Source organism: Phyllostomus hastatus, unplaced genomic scaffold, assembly GCF_019186645.2.
Source record: "Phyllostomus hastatus isolate PE091 unplaced genomic scaffold, TTU_PhHast_1.1 phas_scaffold_1066, whole genome shotgun sequence".
NCBI lineage: Eukaryota > Metazoa > Chordata > Mammalia > Chiroptera > Phyllostomidae > Phyllostomus > Phyllostomus hastatus.
Window position 1 is genome coordinate 32,001,834 of NW_025334004.1, and position 20,107 is coordinate 32,021,940.

The following is a 20,107-nucleotide window of genomic DNA, read 5'->3' on the forward strand; positions in this document are numbered from 1 at the left end:
CGGCAGCCGCAGTTCTGCTTCTGGTCTCCCCGAGTTGGACTCCCGACACCACGGGCGCGCGGGGCCCGGCGGCGCTCCAGTCTCCGTGGCCGGCCAGTTTCCCCGAGCATCGTGTCCTCAGGGCTGGTCTGCGCTGCAGCCTGCGTGGGGCTCCTCCTTCCCGAGGCCGACTCCGTGCCGTCGCGTGTGCATAGTGTCGCACTTTCTCTGTCCACCCGTCCGCCGATGGGCATTTGGGCCGCGTCCGCCTCTGGGCTGTTGTGAATGATGCTGCGTTGAGTGTGGGTGTGCCCGTGACTCTTGGGGATCCTGCTTTCACTTCTTTGGGGCATAAACCCAGGAGTGGGATTGCTGGATCATATGGCAACCCTGGTGTTCATTTTTTGAGGACCCTCCGTGGTGTCGTGCTAGTGGCTGTGCCCTTTTCCTCCCCACCCACAGTTCACAGGGGGCTTGGATTCCTCCCTGTCCTTGCCAACACCCGTGACTTATCTATTCATTTATTTTTTTTTCATCGTAGCCACCTTACCGGGCGTGAGGTGATAACTCAGTGCAGTTTTGATTTGCACTAGTGATCAGCGAGGCCAATTATCTATTCTTCCGTTGTTTGGCCGTGACGGACCCAGTCCTCAGTGCAGGAGCTCGTCCTGGGTTCGCTGACGGGTTGCAGGAGGGGTCTGTGTGGTTTTCGTCACTCTTGCTTCAGCCTTTGTGAGGTCGGTGCCTGAAATGACTCACAGGGGCGACGCCCTCCCACTGCCGGGCGACACTTGTGATGAAAGGGACCGTCGCGTCGGCGGTGGAGAGGCAAATGCCGCTTTGCAGAGGAGATGCTGCTTCAAGGAAGCTTGATTACAAAGACGGGGTGTTTTTAGGTGTGAGTTCCAGAGGGCACAGGCCGTCTGTGGTTCCGAGGGTGGGAGGAATACAGAGGGCGTGGCCGCCGTTGCCCGCCGTTCTGTCGCTCTGCGTCCTGACCTCCTGCCGTTGCTCCCGCTCCGAGGGCTGCGCTCCCCTCCCTCAGGCGTGTGAGGGCGTGTGTGCGGCCAGCTGCCCCCGGTCTCCCACTCCCCGCCAGACGCACAGGCCCGGGTCCAGGGACACCCGCCGGCCAACCTGGCTGTGCTACCTTTTCCTCCTTCACGCTGGGCTGCTGCTTGCGAGGCCACGCCCCCACCGTCCAGAGCCGGAGCTCCGCAGGGGGAAAGGGGAACCTGGGGCCCATGCAGATGATGTTCTAGCTCAGCACCTTCCGATGGCATCCTTTGAATATGTGTTTTCTCGAGAAATATGTAAATTAATAATTGCTTCATACATTATTCAAGAAAAACTTATTTGGTATCATTGATAGCTCTTGTAATCTTATATAAAGATATGCTAATAGATTTAATTAAAATAATTATACTGAATAATCTAGCCTGAACTTTACCCTAAAATAGTGTCTATTAATCATCATCAGCGGTAATATTTTTAGGCAGAGAGACACAACGTTAAACCGACACTCGCGAGGAAGAGAGCGTTTCCTTTTGGTTTACCGTTCGGATTGTGTTGACATTCTCATGAGATGCATGACCCCTCGGTTTGCTTAGAAAAGAGGGTGTTTGTCTAATTTCTATAATCTAAGTTATGCCAGCAATTAAGAGACTTGTAGGCTTTACTAATCGTCTTTACGTGTTTCCTCTTTCTACCTCTGAAACACGGGTCTCTCCGTGTTTCCTGTCCTCCGACCACAGTGTGGCTGAGCTCCCGCCACACCGCCCTTCCTCAGAGCTGCGGGTGCTGGCTGCCCGGTCGGCTGCGGGGGCATGATGCAGTGAACCCAATTTTAAAGGGCACACCCAGCCTCTTTCCTTGTTCTTTTCTTTTTTTTTAATAGTATTTTTTTAAAGATTTTATTTATTTTTAGAGAGGGAAGGGAAGGAGAGAGAGAGAGAGAGAGAGAGAGAGAGAGAGAGAGAGAGAGAGAGAGAGAGAGAGAGAGAGAGAGAGAAACATCAATGTGCGGTTGCTGGGGGCCGTGGCCTGCAACCCAGGCATGTGCCCTGACTGGGAATCGAACCTGCGACACTTTGGTTTGCAGCCTGCGCTCAATCCACTGAGCTGTGCCAGCCAGGGCGTTCTTTTCTTTTTTATTAAATTACACAATTTTCCCCCTTTGCCCTCCCACACCCAGCACCCCGCCCCCACTCCCTTCCCCTCTCTCAGGCAATCAGTCCTTCCACCATGGTCCATGTCCATGGGTCATGCGTGTATGTTCTTTGGCTACTCCAGGGCAGCGTGACCTGGGGCAGCTTAGTGAGAGGTACGGTGCTCTCTGAGGCCGATGCCGCTTGTTTGACAGAATTCAGGAAACTCTGAAGCACGGTCCATTCATGTGGCTAAACCTCTGGGAACGGCCTGGGTGGGCCGGAAGGTTGGGGGAGGCAGGGCCTCGGGGAATCACCGGGGCGGGGCAGACAGTGAGAGCCAGGTGGATGGTGTCTCAGATACGGTGCCCGCCTGCTGGCTCTGGGGGCCGGGGGGCGGGGGGGTCTCAGAAAGGGAACAGCGGCCTCTGCCGGCACTTCTGTCCGGGAGAAAGCTGCCCCCCCTTCTGGCTCTCACCCTGGTGTCCCACATTTCCGTTCCTCCCCATACACCTCTGACGCCCCGGTGCTGGGGCTCAGAGGGAGTGAGTCTGAGTGAGTCTGTGTGGGGGCCTTCTCAGAGGGACTGCTGGGGGCTCCAGAAGTGCCTTCCACAGCCTCAGCCCTTGCTGGTGTTTGCAGCAGGAAGTTATGGTGACTTCTCCTCCACAGGGGCTGGGGGGCCTGTTCCGGGGCTGGGACTCCTCCCTGCTGAGACACGCCTCTCGATGTTTATCTGCCACGCGTGGCCGTGGGGCCAGCCTGTGCTGCGTCTCTGCCCCTCCCACCGGTCTTGATGTGGTTTCTCCTTGAATCCCGCAGTTGCAGGACTTCCACTTCTGCCGGTTCCGAATGACGGCTGTTCTGCGGTTTAGTTGTAATTTTGACGCGGGTGTGCAGGGACGCGAGCCGTGTTCCCCTGTGCCGCCACCTTGACCGGAGGTCTTGCCTGTCCTTTAATGTAAGTACACATAGTGTCCTGCTGGCCACGGCTCTCTGTAGTTCGGTCTGTGGGTGTCGTCCCGGGCTTGCTGGCTGTTCATCGGTGCTCAGCGGCGGGGAGCCCTGTTGCGTTTGGAGGTGATTTCAGTTTTCCCCGGAGCCGTTGTGTTGTGCCGGAGTGCGCCGGCACTCACCGCATTTCTCAGCACGTCCGAGTGTCAGAGCCCATGCGTCGATGGCCCCGAGGCCCGGAGGCACTGGGAATTGGACTTGTCCGGCCCTGGAGGGACAGATGAAAGCTTTGCCAAGTTCAAAGAGCGAAGCGAGCCAGGACTTAAACTGCCATTACGTTGACTTAAATAGGTTTAAAGTCAAATCTGGAGAAATTACTTTCTCAGGAAGCACGCATTGATTTGATAAGCTTAATTAATGACTTAAGGAACCAGCAGTGAGTAGGGAAAGGTGAGGGCAGTGAAGTCCCCGAATTCCTGGGCGGGCAGTTCCCTCCCCCGGCTCCAGCCCCTGGCGTTAGGGCGCGCCCTCGCCATGATGGGGTTCACAGGTCCGCCCCGGCGGGTGGAGGGAGAGGCCCCACCCCACACTGGGTGCCCTGACTCTAGGGCACCTCCACAGGCCTCACGCCCCATTCCTATCCCCCACCCCCTCCCACCCCCAGTGAATGGACTGGGGACCGTCCCACTGCCTGCAGGGACCCGGCCAGGGCCTGGGGCACACCCTGGGGTCCCGGCCCCCGCCCACCACTCAAAGGATCCTCCCACGTTCTGAGCAGGGTTTTATTAGATAAGCAGCCGACTTACAAAAGAATAATGAGAATGAGACAAAAAGAGAAACAAACCTCTGTTACCCATCATCCTGACGCCTTCGCGATTTGACACGTGATTCTCCCGAATATTATTCATCACTTTCTGTAGGACTTTGTGCGTGAAAGTCCTCACCGGACGGAGCGTCGTGCCTGAGAGTGCCTGAGAGCCCGCGCGGTGCCAGCGGCAGGGCACTGGCCTCAGTGTTTGCACACATACCCCCCCATCCCGCCCCCTCCGGGACTGACGGTGCGGGCCAGTGCCCGCTGGGCAGCAGGCGGTGTTGCTGGGACGCTGAGCTCTCTCCCCTGCTCACCATTCTCCCGTCGGCCACACGGGCAGGTGCCGCGAGCCTCCGGGCTTGACCACGAGGAGCGCAGATGGCGAACGCCAGAGCCCCTGAGCCCCCAGCCCGGAGCCCCGCCCTGTGGCTCCGCGGCTCCTGCCGGCGTGGCTTCTCCGGCGGCCCCCGGGACCTCTATATCTTCTATATCTGGGGGCTTCCTTCCGTGGGCAAGATTCTGGCTGCCGTCAGTCCACCGGCAGGAACCCCGCTTTGTCCATGGGGTGCTCTGCCCTGCACCTCCACCTCAGGAGGCTCCTGAGGCCGCAGCTCATTCCGCTGGAGGGGGGCCTGGATGGGGTGAAGCCGCCGCACCCCGCAGAGGAGGTGGGCGCCTTCGTGTGAGCACCGGCACGACCCCGAACACTTGGGGTTCCGGACCAGGGGCCAGCGCTAGAAGCGGGTGGAGCTGGACGTGGTCTGGAACGTGAGTGGACGGGGGCACGGGCTCCGCGAGAACGTCAGCGAGCCTGCGGTGGGTGTGTGCCGGAGTCCCCTCTGCCGGTCCTGGCTGCCTGCTCCCGTGAGGGGGGGGGAGCCCAGCTTTCCGGGGAGCTAAAGATGGCCACTTCGAGGTGTGAAAGGAGAGAGGTGGCTGTCCTTGAGAGGTAAGAGGTGGTTTTGTGTGAAGCGCCGTCCGTCTGGGCGTCACGGAGGTTCTCCTGTCTTCAGGGCCCTTGGCAGGCTGTCCTTCGTTCGCGTGACCTGGGGTCACGGCAGACACGGCCCCGGCATCCGGAGGTTTGACGTAGCCCCCGCTGGCCTCGGGGCGGAGAGTGGGAGGTGGGACCCGAAGGCCCGTGTAGTCTGTCTTGTCTGCTTCGTCCTGCGACGCGGAGTCAGTCCGGTCGCTGCAGGCAGAGGATGCTTAGTTGGGCGCGGGATGAAACGCACCGCACCGTGCCGCTGACGAGCCCCTCACCCTCGGCACCGGCACAGGCTCGGCGAGACGCCGCAGGGCCCGAGCAGCCAGCCGTGCAGACGCTCGTTGCTAGATGTCGGTTTCTGAGAGCGGCCTCGAGGCTGTGGAACAAGACTCTCAGAACCTGGAAGGAGTTGTTTCTGTGCGATGCTCTTTCAGAAGTCGCATCTCAGCGCAGGCCGTCGGGGTCCTGTGACCGGCCGGTGAGCGTGCAGCTGGGGTCAGCTCCTGGGCGGGACAGGGGAGCGGTTCTGCAGCGCAGAAGGCTGCCCCCTCGCCCGCCCCCGTCCTCTCTGGTCCTGACCGCGGAGCGCCAGGCTCTGTGTGGTTTCACCGTGACCTTGCAGGTGGGCGGACGGCTGCAAGTCCGAGCAGTTTGCGTTGGGGCCAGTGACACCCCTTGGTCTGCGCCTCCACCTTCTCGCCCGAGAAAGGGGGAATCACAGACCTCCCGGGGGTTGTCCCGAGGGCTCGCTGTGCCAGTGGAGTGGGGCTCCGGGGAGGGTGTCCGGCACATGCACCGCCCTCACATCTTCCGGGTCAGGAGACTGGAAGCCACCTGAATCTGACCGCGTGACCCGTAGGCACCGGGGGTGAGGCCCCGTCCCAGCATCCTCTCCGGTGTGTTCCATGCCTGTCCGTCCGGGTAATACACATATTTCTACTCAGTTGTGGAATGAAGGTGCAGTGTGTTTGCAGTCTTACAGAGAAGAGTTCCATTAACTCCCTCCTTCCTCCCGTTCCCAAGGTGCATGAGATCACCCCTGCCTTCAGTCCGACAACCACTGAGATGTCTTTGATCCCCATAGTTTTGCCTTTTCCAGAATGTTCTACAAATGAAATGACTCGTATGTAGCCTCTACTTCTCAGAGTGCATTGGAGGTTCGTGTGTGGTGTGTTCCCGTGGGCTTTTGAAACTTTCGCATTTCTCGTCCCTGAGTGGTGCATCACTCACTGAGCGGACCCCCCTCCCGGGGGACACTGAGCATGTTTCTAGTTTTTCACGGGTACAAGTAAAGCTGCCGCCCACGTTGACGTTCAGGGTTTCGGGCAAACAGAAGTTTTCCTTTCACTGGGCCAGTGCTCAGGGATGCGTTTGCCGGGCCACGTGGAGAGGGTACATCGAGCTTTGTCAGAAACTGCCCAGTGCGTTTCCGAAGCCGCTGAGCTGGTTTCCTGTCGAGACCAGTGTCTGCAGACCGCGCTCCGTCCTGCCGGGGGGTGGGGGGGGGCTTGTTGGAGCAGCTCTGATGGGTGCCGGGGACGTCCCGTGGTTCCGATTTGCACTTCCTGGTGACTCGGGACGCTGGTGTCCTTCCACCTGCTTACTCGCCGTGCTGGTATCTTCTCCGGAAAAGCGTCTCATCAGATCTTTGACTCATTTTGGGGGAAAGAGTGCTTTCTCTTTACTGAGTTTTAAGAGTTCTTTGAATATGCTGGGTACGAAGTTAATTGTTACATAGAATGTGAGGTATGCAGTGAACTTCATCAGGTGGCGGGGGAGGAGCCTGGGCTCCTTGGTTGTACATCACTTAATTGGCCATATACGTTCAGGGCATTGTGTTTGACCTGGGTGTCTGCCTACTTGCTTTTGGGAAACAGGGCTGACAGCTGTTTAGGTAACGGGTGTTGTATTCTCCAGTGTTCGGGCTGCTCTCCTCTTCTGCTTTCCACTGGTTTTCAGCTTTGACACAACCCCTGGAGGTATTTACGCACGCCTGTTACTTTCCTCTGTTTCGTGCAGGGAGTGGGAGCCGGCCGGGTGAAAGGAGTCAGGGTCTCAGGTAGAGGGGGGGGTGCACAGTCCCGGCCAGAACCCCTAACATGCAGGACCTTGCCCGGACGGACATGGACGAGGAGGCAGAGGCTCTGGCCTCCCATCCGACCGAATCTGAATTCTGGCCCACTTCCGCCCGGGCTGAGTGACCAGGGGCAAAGTGATTGATGTCTCCATCGTCAGTTTCCTTACCTGCCAGCACCCCTCACTTCCTGTTGGCCTCTTGCTGGAATTAGAGAGAAAATGTGGAAGCGTAGTACAACACCCGTCTGTTTTTTCCAAGTGTGGGTTTTCCAGAAGGTACATAGTATCGATGTGGGAAGTAACGTTACTACAGAAAAAAATGATTCCTACCTAAGAGTTGCACAGATATACACAGGAGAACTGACCTGGAGGGAACGAAGCCCATCACTGTAATTGCTGGAAATGAGAGCACGGCAGTGATTTGAACGGTCCAGGACTCCGCCGCGGCCCCAGGTCTGCGCGTTCTGTATGTAGCCTCGCTCGGGTCAGAGAGGAGATCACGTGACAGCTTCCAGTGCAGGCATGTGGTCAGCAGGTCCTGAGTGCTGGTGTCTAATAATGTGACTATTATTATTATTCTGTGCCGAGATGGTAGCAAGTAACCCCTGTTCGGGATCATAGGTTTATTTATTTTTTTTGTTTTCCATCATGTTTGGCCATCAGACTCTCATCTGGAATGTGACCTTTCTCTCCTTGGAATGCGGGGGTTCTTCATAGTCACTAAAAATTTACACGAATTTTCAACAAACTGCCTCAGCCTCAGCAGTGTCCTCTGATCTCGGTTTGCAGGGGGCCGCGCTGAAGTACTTGCCCACGATCGTCAACGATGTGAAGCTGGTGTTTGACCCCAAAGAGCTCAGGTAAGGAGGTGCCTTGGGCTGTAGCCTTCCCTCAGTCCTCCTCCTCCTCCTCCTCCTCCTCCTCCTCGGGACATTTAGTCGACCAGATGCTCGAGGTTCCGTGTCCTGCCAGCAGGGGTCGGTGCCGGGACCCTTCTGGAACGTGTGCTGGTGGCCGCGGCCCTTCCCTAAGTAGGACTTCGTCTGGAAAGGGCATCCCCTGTCTCCAGTCGCCGCATCTCCTCTTGGGAGGGTTCTGTGCAGCCCAGTGGGCACATGATGCACATTGGGCATTTTGCATTCTTTAGGGTGTGACTTTCAGACATAGTTGTGGGGCCTGGGTTTTGTTTTCAGCGCCTAGAGCGTCTGACAGGAGGCCTTGAATATCTGTGTCCCCCTCCTCTTTGTCGTAACTCCCAGGGCTGCCCTGTGGGGGCCCTCGGCTGGAGAGCGGAGGGGCTGGGAGTCTCAGGCTGAAGAGTCAGACGCCACCTGAGATAATGTCGGAAACAAACAAGCAAACAAACTCGGGGGAAGCTGGTCACGGGGCTTCCAGACCCAGGAGGGAGGCCGGGGACCGGGTCCTTCCTTTCCGCCCTGGTGTTGCCACCGTCACCCCCACGCCCGTCCTCAGTGGTCCCCTGGGTGGGCATCGCCGCCTCTGGAAGGGCCAGAGGGTGCACGGTCTTTGTGATCCTGGTCGTCGGCAGCACCATTTTTGTCCGTTTTTGTTCTTGTTTTAACATTTGACACAAGATACATCGAGGTGATGGCACCGTTGTTACCAGCCTGAAGAGCCACCTGGGTACTAGTGAAGGGCCCTCCCTCCGCTGACAGTTACACTGGGTAAAGCACGCTCATCCCTCGCACACTCGACCGCGGCCACCGCGGGCCCCTCGTGCCCGGGACGGGACGGGCGGTGGGCCCGCCAGGAGGTGCTCTTCTCCCCGGATCATCCTGTGTCCAGCGGGCCTGAGCATTTCCTGCCCCGCGTGGACGCATTGGCTGTGTGCTTCCGGAGACAGACAGCGCTGGTCAGAGCTTAGCAGGCCCTGATCGAGACAGGGAGGATTGTCTGGGCCCCTGGGCGCCGTGTCCGCCCTCCCGGGCCCCTGGGCTCATCCCTGCCCCCGGCTCTTGGAATGGTCCCTGGCCCAGCGGCCCGGCCGCCCCTGGAGCTGGCCCGAAGACGCTGAATCCCGACGTCCTGCCCAGGTCCGCTGAGTCCTCCAGGCGCTTCCGGGGAGTGCTGACGTGGGGGCTGCAACCACAGGCTGAGCCTGTCCTCACCGTGTGCAGGGGCCAGCCCCTCCCCGTGGGGGGCGGCACCCCGTGCCCCCATGGAGAACCGGAGACAATGCCTCCCGCAGGGCCAGCCCCGTCTCCCCGGGCCCTTGGCCCCGTCTGCACGCGGACGCCTTGTCTACTGCTTAAAAAAAAAAGAAACGACACGTCACACTACGTGCGCACTTTTTCTTGTTTAGAAAATTGACTCGTGTGTGGGTGAAACAGGAGAGACCCCAGGAGACCAACCCAGACTCCGTTCCCCCGGATCCTTCCAGCCAGTTACCTTTCGTGCACCCCACTGCGCCCCCCCGACATGCAGCGACCGTCACCTCCCGGTCGGCGCCCGCTCTCCCGACACCCCACTGCCCCGCAGCCCGAGGCCGTCCTCCACATCATAGCCCTTAACGACTCCCCTCCTGCTCCGGCCCGGGCCGGCCCGCCATCCGTCTCGGGAACAACAAGAGGCGCATCGATTATGTGCTCTCTCCGCGGAAGACAGGCTTCCCCAGAGCACTGGCCACGCATCACCCAATTAATCTTTACCGCGGCGGCGCGGCACGGCGCCGCTACAGCCCACTTTTGCGCTGAGTCAGCTGCTCGCCACGGCTCACTGGCGAGCGGCAGTTCTTCCGCGCCCGCTCGGGCGGTGAGGTCTCGGGGGGCGGGCCGCGGGGCTGCTGTGCCCCGCGCGAGGCTGGGTCCAGTTTTTCATTGCGGTGAAGTGGGCAACGGTCAGATTTGCACAGCCCTATCGTCTCTGCCCCTATTAGCACGGACAGAAGTGGGATTTGCTGGGCCTGGCGCGTTCCTGGAAGACTTTGAATGGCTGCCATCCATGCGCCCTCCCCAAGGTCAAACCCCACTCCTGCCGGTGCGTTGGGTGTCTGTCGTAGCAAAGTCTGCCAATATTTGGAGTTATCACTGTATAAACCTGTGCCAATATCGCTGGGGAGAAAGGACCTCACAATTTTAATTTGGGTTTCTTTGGTTGCTAGCAAGTGTTCTCCTAATACCCCTTCCTAGGTGTTTTGGCCATTGGTAGAAGTAAGTTTTTTTAAAAGCAGTGCTCCTGAGACGTGATTTCTGTGCTGCAACACTCATCGGTGTCAGCGTTTCAGTGACAGTGTGCCCTGCTGTCCCAGGGCTCTGTGGCGTCACCGCGATCCCACTGTAGGCTCCGTGCGCCTGTTACCTGTCCTTCCATGCCCCCACCCAGCCCAGCCCAGCCCGGGGCGCCCGCTCAGCTTGCTGTCTGTCCAGACTCGCCCTCTCTGGCCCTTCCGTATGAAAGGGGCCGTGCGCTATGTGGCGCCCGTCTTCTCTCACGCAGCGTTGTGAGGTCAGGTGGTCCCTGCCAGAGCCCACCTGGGTGTCCGAGCCCCTTCTGTGAGTGGGCAGCCTGGAGCAGGACCCCACACTGTGTCTCTCCACCCACCAGCCGGCACCTGGGCCGTGTTCGCTCCTTCCTGAGTGGGAGGAGTGGTGTCGCTGCGATTCGCGCTCCAGGTTTTGTGGGGACGTGTATTTTCGTGGCTCTCGGGTGTAGACCCAGGGGTGGGAGTGCTGACCCCCGCGGAGACCGTTTGCGGCACCGTGAAGAGGAGCGGCCCGGGAGTGTACAGGACTGTGCCATCGGCGCGGTGCAGGGCTCCCGCCCCCCATCCCAGCCAACACCCGTTGTTGCCCTGTGTGTGGTGGCCACGTGAGCGGGTGTGCCGTGAGGAACAACACCTCAAAGGGTCCCTTCCTTGGGCGGGACGTCGGCCCGTGCCGTGTGACGGGCACCAGCCGGCACCCCGCGGCAGTTCGCGACCCCCGACCGGCCTGGCGTCTCCGCGCCGTCCTGCAGCGCTCCAGGCCCTCCGCTGTCCGACCCTAAACGCTTCCACCGTGTCTTTTCTCTCCCAGCACCGTGTTCACCGAGTTCATCCTCAATGTCCCCGCGGGCCTGCTGACCGTCCAGAAGCTGTACTGCTTGATCGAAATCGTTCACAGTGACCTCTTCACCCAGCACGGTGAGTGGCCCCCGGAGAGTCGCCGCGCTGTCCCTTGCGTCGCTGCCCGCAGACCTCGCCCCCCCGAATTCCCCTCTCCGTGCCAGAGGAAGTGGGGGTGCGGCCAGCGACGTCAGCCCCGTGCCGAGGCAGGAGGACCCAGTACTCCCAGGGAGCACAGCGAGGGCTCGGGCATCCCGCACGGGCGGCGCGTCGGGGAGGAAGGCCGGCAGAGCCTCCCAGTGTGTGATTGAGGCGGCCCGGGCCCTCGGGCAATCAGCCTGCATTGTGGCCGTCACCGCGTGTGCGTGGCGCTCCTGGGGCGGCAATCACTGGCCGCTGTGGAGCTGATTGCAAAAAAAAAAAAAAAAGTGTGAAGTTTTCTTTCCGTGCAGACGCGATGGCTCTGTCTCGGGCCGAACGCCGTGGCCTTGGATGGGGTTTCCCCAGCCCCGCTCCAGGGAACGCGGACGGTCATGATTTCTCCCCTCGGTTACCCCGAGGAAAGGCCTCCATCCTCGGTGTCACCTCCCTGCCCTTTTCACTCACCATTCCCTTCTCTCTGGACTCGCTGAATTCACAATTAACGCTTGTCCGGCAGCTCTGTGGAAAGCTGCAGACCTGTGCCCGATTGCATAGCCTTCCACACTGACTGGAGGCAGCGGCGGGAGCTGCAGGGGGCGTGCGGACCGAGAAGCACGGACTCACTCTGTCCGTTGCTGTCCGGACGCCTGGCCGCCGCGTTCGCCCTCAGGCACGGCGTTGCTCCAGGGCCGGGCAGCCCCCTCTCCCCGCCCTCCCCCGACCCAGCCGGGGCTCTCGGATGGACGTTCTTGTCGAGTTAGCGGCTGCACTGAGACGCCGTGTGTGTCTGGCTTCCGGACCCTGTGCGGGCCTGCTCACGTTAACCTTATTTCCTGGTTTAACTTGATGAAACACGCTGGACTCTGCCCTTGCAGCGAAGCGCACACTAAGGGGGATGTTAAGGGGACACAGGTGCTCAGGGAGCCCCCAGGGGACGTTCCAGTGGGTGGTCGTCTGGGGAACAGAACCCCGGCGCACGGAGGGCCGCCCTCCCGGCAGACCCCTCTCCGGGCCAGGCACTCACGTCTCAGTGTCACAGAAGCGCGTCCCTCTCTTGCCACGGTTTGCTACTCAAAGCCCATGTGTCTCCTCGGACCCTTAACCCCGACTGCCCGTCGCTCAGGCTCTCGTCAGAGCACTGGCCCTTGGCTTGCTCACGCCTCCGGGGTCTGCTTGAGTGTGGGGAGACGCTGGCCCCAGGAAGCCGTGGTGACAGAGGGGTGGGTGGGGACACAGTGCTTCTCTGCGTCCTTCCGCAGGGACTAAACTTTATTATGCCAGAGCACGCATGACCCCTGGGAGTGTTACTGCTCAGTCCTGCTAGGTAGGTTCGTGACACCCCTCCTCCCGGCCCTGCAGCCCCGCACCCACACCCCACCGCCAGTGCCTCCTGCGTGCGCGGTCGTCCACGAATCACCGCTGTCCGTGGGCAGGTCGCACGTGGCTCCGAGCATTGAGATGGGCGGACCCTCAGGAGGACATGTGTACGTGTATTCCACGTTTCTGTTGTAAAACCCTGTCCCACATACACACCATTTAGCTCTCTCGGAGTGAGACCCTGAGACATAAGGGGTTTAATAAAACATACTGGCAGTAGAAATTCTTCTAGGGACGTATTTCAAGGCAACGGTTTCTTCTGTGGAAACCCCCTCCTTTAGCGCGCGGAAAGGCCGGTCAGTGCCCGGCTTCTGCGCCCGTGCTCGTCCCGCCGGTTGCCGGCGGAGACGGCCGCGAACCCTGTTCTGGAAGTCCGCCGCCTGCAAATACACATCTGTAGCTTTTATTAAGCACTTACAGCTTTTTTTCTTTTTTTTTTTAAGCAACAGCTTTGCTCAATAAGGAGTTACCGGGACACGTGATATTTTGGAATAAGTTGTATCTTTTTAAGTACAAACTTAGGAGTTTAACCTTAGGAGCAACTTGTACCCGTCACGCAGTGAACGAGAGTCTGAAACACGCGGACCTCCAGTTATCTTGGGCTCAATGAGCCGAAACGAGCCCGAAGCTTCCTGTCCTGCAAGCTGCCCCGGGACTGCCCGATCAGTGGGGGTCACTGGAGCCCGCAGGGGAGCTCCGTGCGCGTGCAGCCCCTCGCCAGCCCCTGGGGTGCCTCATTCAGAGCGCGCTGGTCCCCGGGGACGTTGAATACATTCTAAGGCTCTTTCTGGGCGGGGGCAGCGGGGGCAGCCCCGGTTTCTCTCCTCTGCAGGCTCCCTGCTTCTCTGGGGCAGCCGGCAGGCAGCGTCCGGCCCGCCCGCCCCCCGGGGAAGGCCGGCCCCTCTCACAGAGATGCCCCCCCGCCGCACACTGTTCCCTGCCGCCCTGGATACAGACGTGTGGAGCCCACCCGTTCTCTGAGGCGGGACAAAGGCTGTGATCTGTTCCTGTGCTCCATCTGTTGTTAGTTTGTGGAAAACGTCGTGGTGTCCTCTTTCCTGTCCCCGGGGGGACCAGTCAGACCGAGTCCTCCCCCCCACCCCGCGCCCAGATGTCTAGAGTTTGACAGAGCGAGGTGCAGCTGCCGAGCTGCCCAGCGCACCAGCCCCCCGCAACGCTCTCCGGAGCGTGGGGGCGGGGGCGTCCCTGGGCGGGGGCCCCAGGCCTGGACTTCGGTCGTCAGCACACGTGACACCTCCCGGCAGACACCCCCTTTGCTCCGAAACCTCTTCCCAGCCGCCCTCAGCACCAACAGCAGCCCCTCACTGTAAGAGTCCCGTTTCAGCGGGAGTGGCCGGCAGTGACCCCGAACTCATGATGCCCCTCTGCAGGAGACCTGCCCCCACGGGTGTGGGTCCCCGTCTGCCGGGGCTCCCGGCGCCCTGGCTGTTCCATCCCCTCCCTCCCTGTCGCTCCTCTCGGTCCCTCTAGAGGACACGGAGCCCGACGATGGTGACCCAGCCGAGTTTGTCTGTCAGGCTGCAGGCGGAGGTGTGTCTTCTCGCAAACTGGGTCATGTTCGTCTGGCCCCAACCTGTGTGGACGCCTCGGTGGCTGTTCCTGCCGCCGCCTGCGCACCTGTGTCCCCACTGGGACGCTTCACCTGGAGCAGTTTTGTAAAACTCAGATTGTCTTCCGAGTGCCGATTATTGTACTTATCCCCATCGTGGTGGATGTGGGGAGGGAGGGGGGCAGTCCCAGCCTATCTCTGGACTCGTCGTAGCTTTCTGTGAAAATCACGGAACATCTCAAACTAACGGAAAAGGGGAAAAGGGGATACCAGATGCCCGGGCACCTGTGACGGCTTCCGAGTCTGCAGGTTGCAGCCAGCCCTGCTGTCCCCGGAGGTCGCGGCGCACCCTCAGAGGGCCTGCCCGGGTGCGGGGGGTGTTCAGAGTGGCTGGCGGCGTGTCAGAAGAGGGAGGGCCTGGCCCCGTGCTGCTGTCTGGGCTCCGCCCTGGATATTCTGCTTTGAGGGCGGTGAGGGACCCCGGACCTGTCAGCGGGATGTACACGAGAGCCCGTGAGTGGGCGGAGACGGCTCCCAAGCCTTGTCTGCCGTGTGACCGGACCGCGTGGACGTGGTTGAGTAGACGCTGTGCCTCACTCGAGGGACGGCTCCTGCATGCCGCCTGTGCTGTGGAGCGAGCCGGTTTTCAAAGCAAGAGACGAAGGGACGGCCGGGTCAGAGCGGCCTGATTTGTGCCTTTGCAGCCTTATTTCCGTGTGGTCATGTGGTTGCCCAGATCTGCCCAAAGCCGTGAGAATGGAAGCTTAAATCCCGTCACAGAAACGAGGAACTTCTACGTCAGTAAACCGAACCTTAAACACTAGGACGCCGAGGTTTAGGGTCTGTCGTCACAAAGTGTCTTACACTAACGTTCCTGAAACTGGATCGCGGTACCTTGGGATTCAGTCGGAGCACTGGGCACGCTTGGAAGAAGCCTCTGCGTGGGCACGTGCTTGGGGACCTCCGGGGGCTCCGTTCCGCTGCGGCCCTTCACCCGAGAACTTCGGGAAGCCCGGTCCGGCGAACACCGGTTCCCTTCTCCACCTTTCAAGACCTCGTCTCGCCAGGCCCGCACGTCGAAAGCGGCGAAAACAGGAGACAGATCTTCGGTGGAGCTCGCTGTGCTGACCGCTGCGAGTTGAGGTGGTTTGGGGGGTGGTGAGAGTTGAGTGAAGGTTTGAAGACTGGCTGGCGGACAGTGCCTCTCTCGTCCGGACAGTGGTTTAATCCTCTTGGTGGGTTCCCGGGCTGTAAGCCCGGTGCCCCTGCCCCCCCCTTCTCTTGTTTCCTGGGTGCTTTCCCTCGGAGGAGGTGCAGCGGGCCAGTCCAGGACCCTTCCCTTCGGTCCGGCCAGCAGGCGCCCCCTGCACAACGCCCGTCGGCCCCGCCGGACTTCGTCCGTGTCCCGCGTCTGCACAGCACAGGGCTCCCTAACAGTGTCGGTGCGGAGAGCTTCCATTCCTCTCCTCGCGCTCATTTTCAAGGTGAACGGTTCTCCCAGTTAGGAAGTCCCCCGTCCCCATGGCGGGGACATGAGTCACGGCAGCCCCCGCCTGGGGGCTGCGGGCAAGGGCCTGGCTACCCGCTGGGACCGGCTCCTGGGAAATACTGACGTCAGATCCCGGGGCTGTTTTCACCGCGGTTAGGTCCAAGGTGGGAAACGTATTATCTCCAACACGTTTTCTATGCGTCGAATTCTTGTGCCTTAAGTGGCAGAAAGAACAGCTGTGTGTTTAATACAGGCCTGTAATAAAATAGACCTCAATGCTTTGATCCGTAAACAAGTCAAAATGAGAATGTCTTTGGCTTCTCCACTGTGGGTGATGGACGGAACTCCTTTCTCTGTCGGAAGGAGCCTCAAACCCAGAGCTGCTCTGTGGCAGGTTTGTCCACTGGACGGATGACGCGGGGAGGGGGACGTCGGCGTGGGGCCGCCGTGTGTGGCAGCCACCGAAGGTAGTCCTCCCCTGTCACCCTGGAGCGCGTCAGCGGGACGGCTCTGCCGACAGCTGCTAATGAGCGGTGCCGGCTGGCAGCCCCGAGACGGATGATTTTAAGTAACAGCGGAGCATGAACAGCGCTTTTCCTCCTCTGCCGCGTGGTGACTTGAGCACACTGTCATGGTTGCCTGTGAAGCACTGCGCCTCTACTCGTGCTGCCTGTCATGCTGTCTGTCGTTACATGTGTGGTTTGTTAACACAGTGCAGCCTTGCGGAAACGGTTTAGGGAGGGGTAGGTCAATTTCAGTTTCTTAAGGATGTCCGCTCCGGTTCCATTATACTTTTGTTGCAGAACAAACAAGGGGGCCTGGGACGGTATACTGTTACTGCAAGAAGCCCCCAGGTCCGTTATGTCCGCCGCCAGAGGAGAGACGTTTCTCAATGCCAGAGATTCGTGAAAAGGAAAGGAAACATTTATTTAATGCTCTACAAACTTAAAGTAATGACCTAATGTCTATCACCACAAATCCTAAAGTCCCTTAAAGCACCCACAAACAGACACAGTCCTTCCTTCCCCCTTTGCCCAGTCCAGAGTACCGTATCTCCTAAAGCTGCGTGGGGTCCCCACCCTGGCAAAGGCACGTGGTCCTCTCTCCCTGGACCATGGGAGTCCCCACTCTGCCAGAGCCGCGTGGTTCTCCCTCTCAGGGCTGCGGGAGTCCCCACTCCGTCAAGGCCGCGTGGTTCTCTCCCTCAGGGCCGCGAGAGTCTCCACTCTGCTAGAGCTGTGTGGTTCTCTCTTGCAGGGCTGCGCATGGTTCTCCCCCTCAAATGGCTGCCGTGTCTCGGTTTAAATCCCAGCGCCAGTCTTCCTCTGAAGCCCCATTTCCAGCTCCTCTCACAATTGGCTACAGCTGCCAGATTCTGGGCAGGTGTGGCCCTGTGGTGTGGAGCCAATTATCTTCAGGCTCTTCTGGATCTTATTACAGATCCCTATTTGAGGCTCCCCTCTTGGCTGCACCCTGTTACAATTCCTCCTTTCAGATTTACACCCACTTTATAATCTTATAAAGGACAATGAACGAAGCTCTCATCTTCTTATAACTGCCTCTGGCTGGAAATGGACGTTGTTCTACCCACCCATGGGTCAGGGGTGCCCTGAAAGGGGGTGGGGGTTGCAGCATGGAGGGAGGCCTTCCTGTAAGGGGAAGGACCTTACAGAATCCTGGTCAGTTGGCTGTCACCAGGAAGTCTCAGGCTCACTGTCCAAAGGCTGGCATTACTGGACCGTTAGCGTCCTGGTCATATTCTGGAGGTGGCAGATTTTGGAAAAAGTTGGAAGGCGCAATTAAATCATAACCACTAAATGACAAAGTCAATGGCTTAGGTAAGGAATGGCTTATCAGGAGGAAGGTGTACAAGGCACGCTACACCTATCCGAAACTCCTGTGGCCCACTATACTTCACCCGGGCCGAGGGGAATATGTTAGGATTGATTTCCCTCCTTTCAGATATCTGGGGCCCTTTCTGTCCAAGCCATCAAGACAGAAAAGACAAAATTAGTTCTAAAGTGAAGCCCACAGACCGCCCAAACCATTCACCAACCCAACCACTTAGTTCAGCCAAACCATTGAGTCTCAGGGGGCGATGATGAAAATGGGCTCCTTAAGTGACGCCTGTGTGACCGTCAGTCACTCAGGTCATGAGGTCATAGGCATATGCCCTACACACACAGAAGAACACACAGGCTAATTTACACAAAAATTCCCAAGCCGGTCTCGGTGCCTGGGAGACCGTCTTTTGGGAAGACATCTTGTTACAAGGCGCTTGCTGCAAGGATATTCAACAGTGGCACTTTGACAGATCCTTTGTGCCTGTAAATTGAAAAGCAAATTTTCAAGAGTTAGTTGCGCCATTTCTGATGTTCAATACTGAGTATTTTATTGTCCTCAAACCACAATTTTTCTCCTTAAGATCACCCTCACTGTTATTAAAGGGACTACTTTGAGTCCCGCTTTTCATTGTGATTGTTCGTTTGCATAAACACACCAAGAGCAGCCTGGATCACTTGTGATCCTTGAGTCTACTTTGCTGGTACTCACACAGGCAGCCTTTAGATTGACTTGTCAGTCCGCCCCTGTGTGGGGCACAGAAGCAGAGCCACACATCCGCCATCTGGCTTCGCCTGTACCAGTTGTTTCACTCAAATCCTTGAGGCTCCCATTGTGCTTGCAAGGTTCCTTTTGGCCATCTTTCAGGGAAGCAGCCTTCGTTCCTTCCCTGGAAAGACTGCCATGGACCACACAACCAACCAAAGTACCAGGCTTTTCTCGTGGGCACACGCTCGCTTCACAAGTCAATCCCAGTTCCTCAGGGCTTTCCGGTGACGGCCAGAACCCATACATGCCTCCCTCAGGCGTGACATTCCAGTCAAAGGCTTGGTGAACAAAACCACTATTAACAACTGGTCTTACTGGTTTTATGCAAAGAAACCTTATATTATCGCTCACTCCTTCAAAATGCCAAATTCTGGAGGGATCAGGTAGGGAGAAAAATACAAAGCGTGACGGAAAATCCTTTTCCTTCTGATCTCCACCAGGCTTCTCAAAACTTTCCTACAGAGTGTGAAGTTTCAACCTTCCCTGGAATCCTCAATTTCTTTTTCAGAGCAGATACAGAGCGAAATCCAAAACTTAGAGTTCCAGAACAACACACAGGTAGGGGCATTCTCTTGCACCACTGCGTCCATTGGTGACTCGCGGAGACATGCTCCTTCAGGCCCGGCCTCTTGGCAGAGACCTGCCCCCTTTGCCTCCGGCTGAAGCACTCGCCAGCCCCAAATGACCCTCCCTGGGTCCCGAGTGGCAAAGGCATGCTCCCCGACTGGTTACAGGTGACCTTTCCTAGGTCTTCAGATGACCTTAAACATGTCCTCAAATACAGGTTTCTGATCAGAAACAACACCAATGTGAGAAATTTGCTCTTTTCCCATGAAACCGGCAACAGGTCGTTCAGGTTTCCCTTACTCCAGGTTTAAAACTTTCACATCCTTTACACATACTTTTACTTATTCAGATTTAACCATCAGTCTCTTTTAACCCTGGTTCCTTTCCCACACGGGGAAGGACTGTACTTAGACTCAGCACTTAAACTCAGCATGGGGCAGCCGAAAGTCCCCAGCACCACAGGCACCTTCCACTAGGAGTCCCTGGATTCGCAGGGACATCCTGCAGCTTTCCGAAGCTCAGACCCTGCAAACACCCTATGGATCAGATGCTCACCCTTGGACCTCAGTTCAAGTCCTTCAGAACCAGAGCCCTTCCTATCAGAACCAGTTGCACAGAGAACCTGACTGGTGCAGTGCCCACACAGCAGCAGCAGCACACAGCCCATAATATGAAGAGAGCCCTTAGCCCACCACCTGGTCCAGTTCCAAGATGGCGGCGCCCATGCATGCTGGGTCATCCAAGATGGCGGCGCCCATGCATGCCGGGTCGTCCAAGATGGCGGCGCCCATGCATGCCGGGTCATCCAAGATGGCGGCGCCCATGCACAACCCACCCTCCATGGTGGGGCACTCAGGTGGCTCATCCCCCATTTTACCCAAAATGGCGGCACGCCCACACGGCTTGCTGTCTGGTCCCCACCACACATGCAGGCTCGGCTTACAGAGCCTCGGGGTTTGCTTCCTCCCCGAACCTGAGTGCAGGCTCCCTTACTGCCCCCTGGGCTCCCCGAAACTGTGAGTGAGCAGACCGGGGCCACCCGGGAGCAGCACGCTAACCAACCATTACACACAGCTGCATTGTTCCAAAACGGGGTATTTCAAATTACAGCAACCAGTTTCCAACCAAACCATCTTCACGTCTCTGCTCCCTCTTCGTTTCGTTTCCTTTCCACCTCTCCAGGCGTGATAGGTGGCCGACGCCCTCGGGAGGAGTGCGGAGAAATTAAGTCTCACTCTCTCGCACCCGAGGGGGTCGGTCGGTCTGCCTCGAACAATCATCGTCCCGGCGGAGTCGCCAAAAACTGCTACAGAACAAACAAGGGGGGCCTGGGAC

At 58.5% G+C, this 20,107-nt stretch overlaps 1 protein-coding gene across 2 annotated transcripts in view; it reads left to right on the forward strand.

The window, feature by feature from the left end:
- Window positions 1–20,107, forward strand: part of DOCK1 (dedicator of cytokinesis 1) — a 345,843-nt gene that overhangs the window by 104,676 nt on the left and 221,060 nt on the right. For both annotated transcript variants that reach the window (XM_045853767.1, XM_045853768.1), the window contains exons 24-25: window positions 7,745–7,815; window positions 10,990–11,096. In XM_045853767.1, the coding sequence (XP_045709723.1) occupies window positions 7,745–7,815; window positions 10,990–11,096 (178 nt within the window). The remainder of the gene's footprint in view (window positions 1–7,744; window positions 7,816–10,989; window positions 11,097–20,107) is intronic.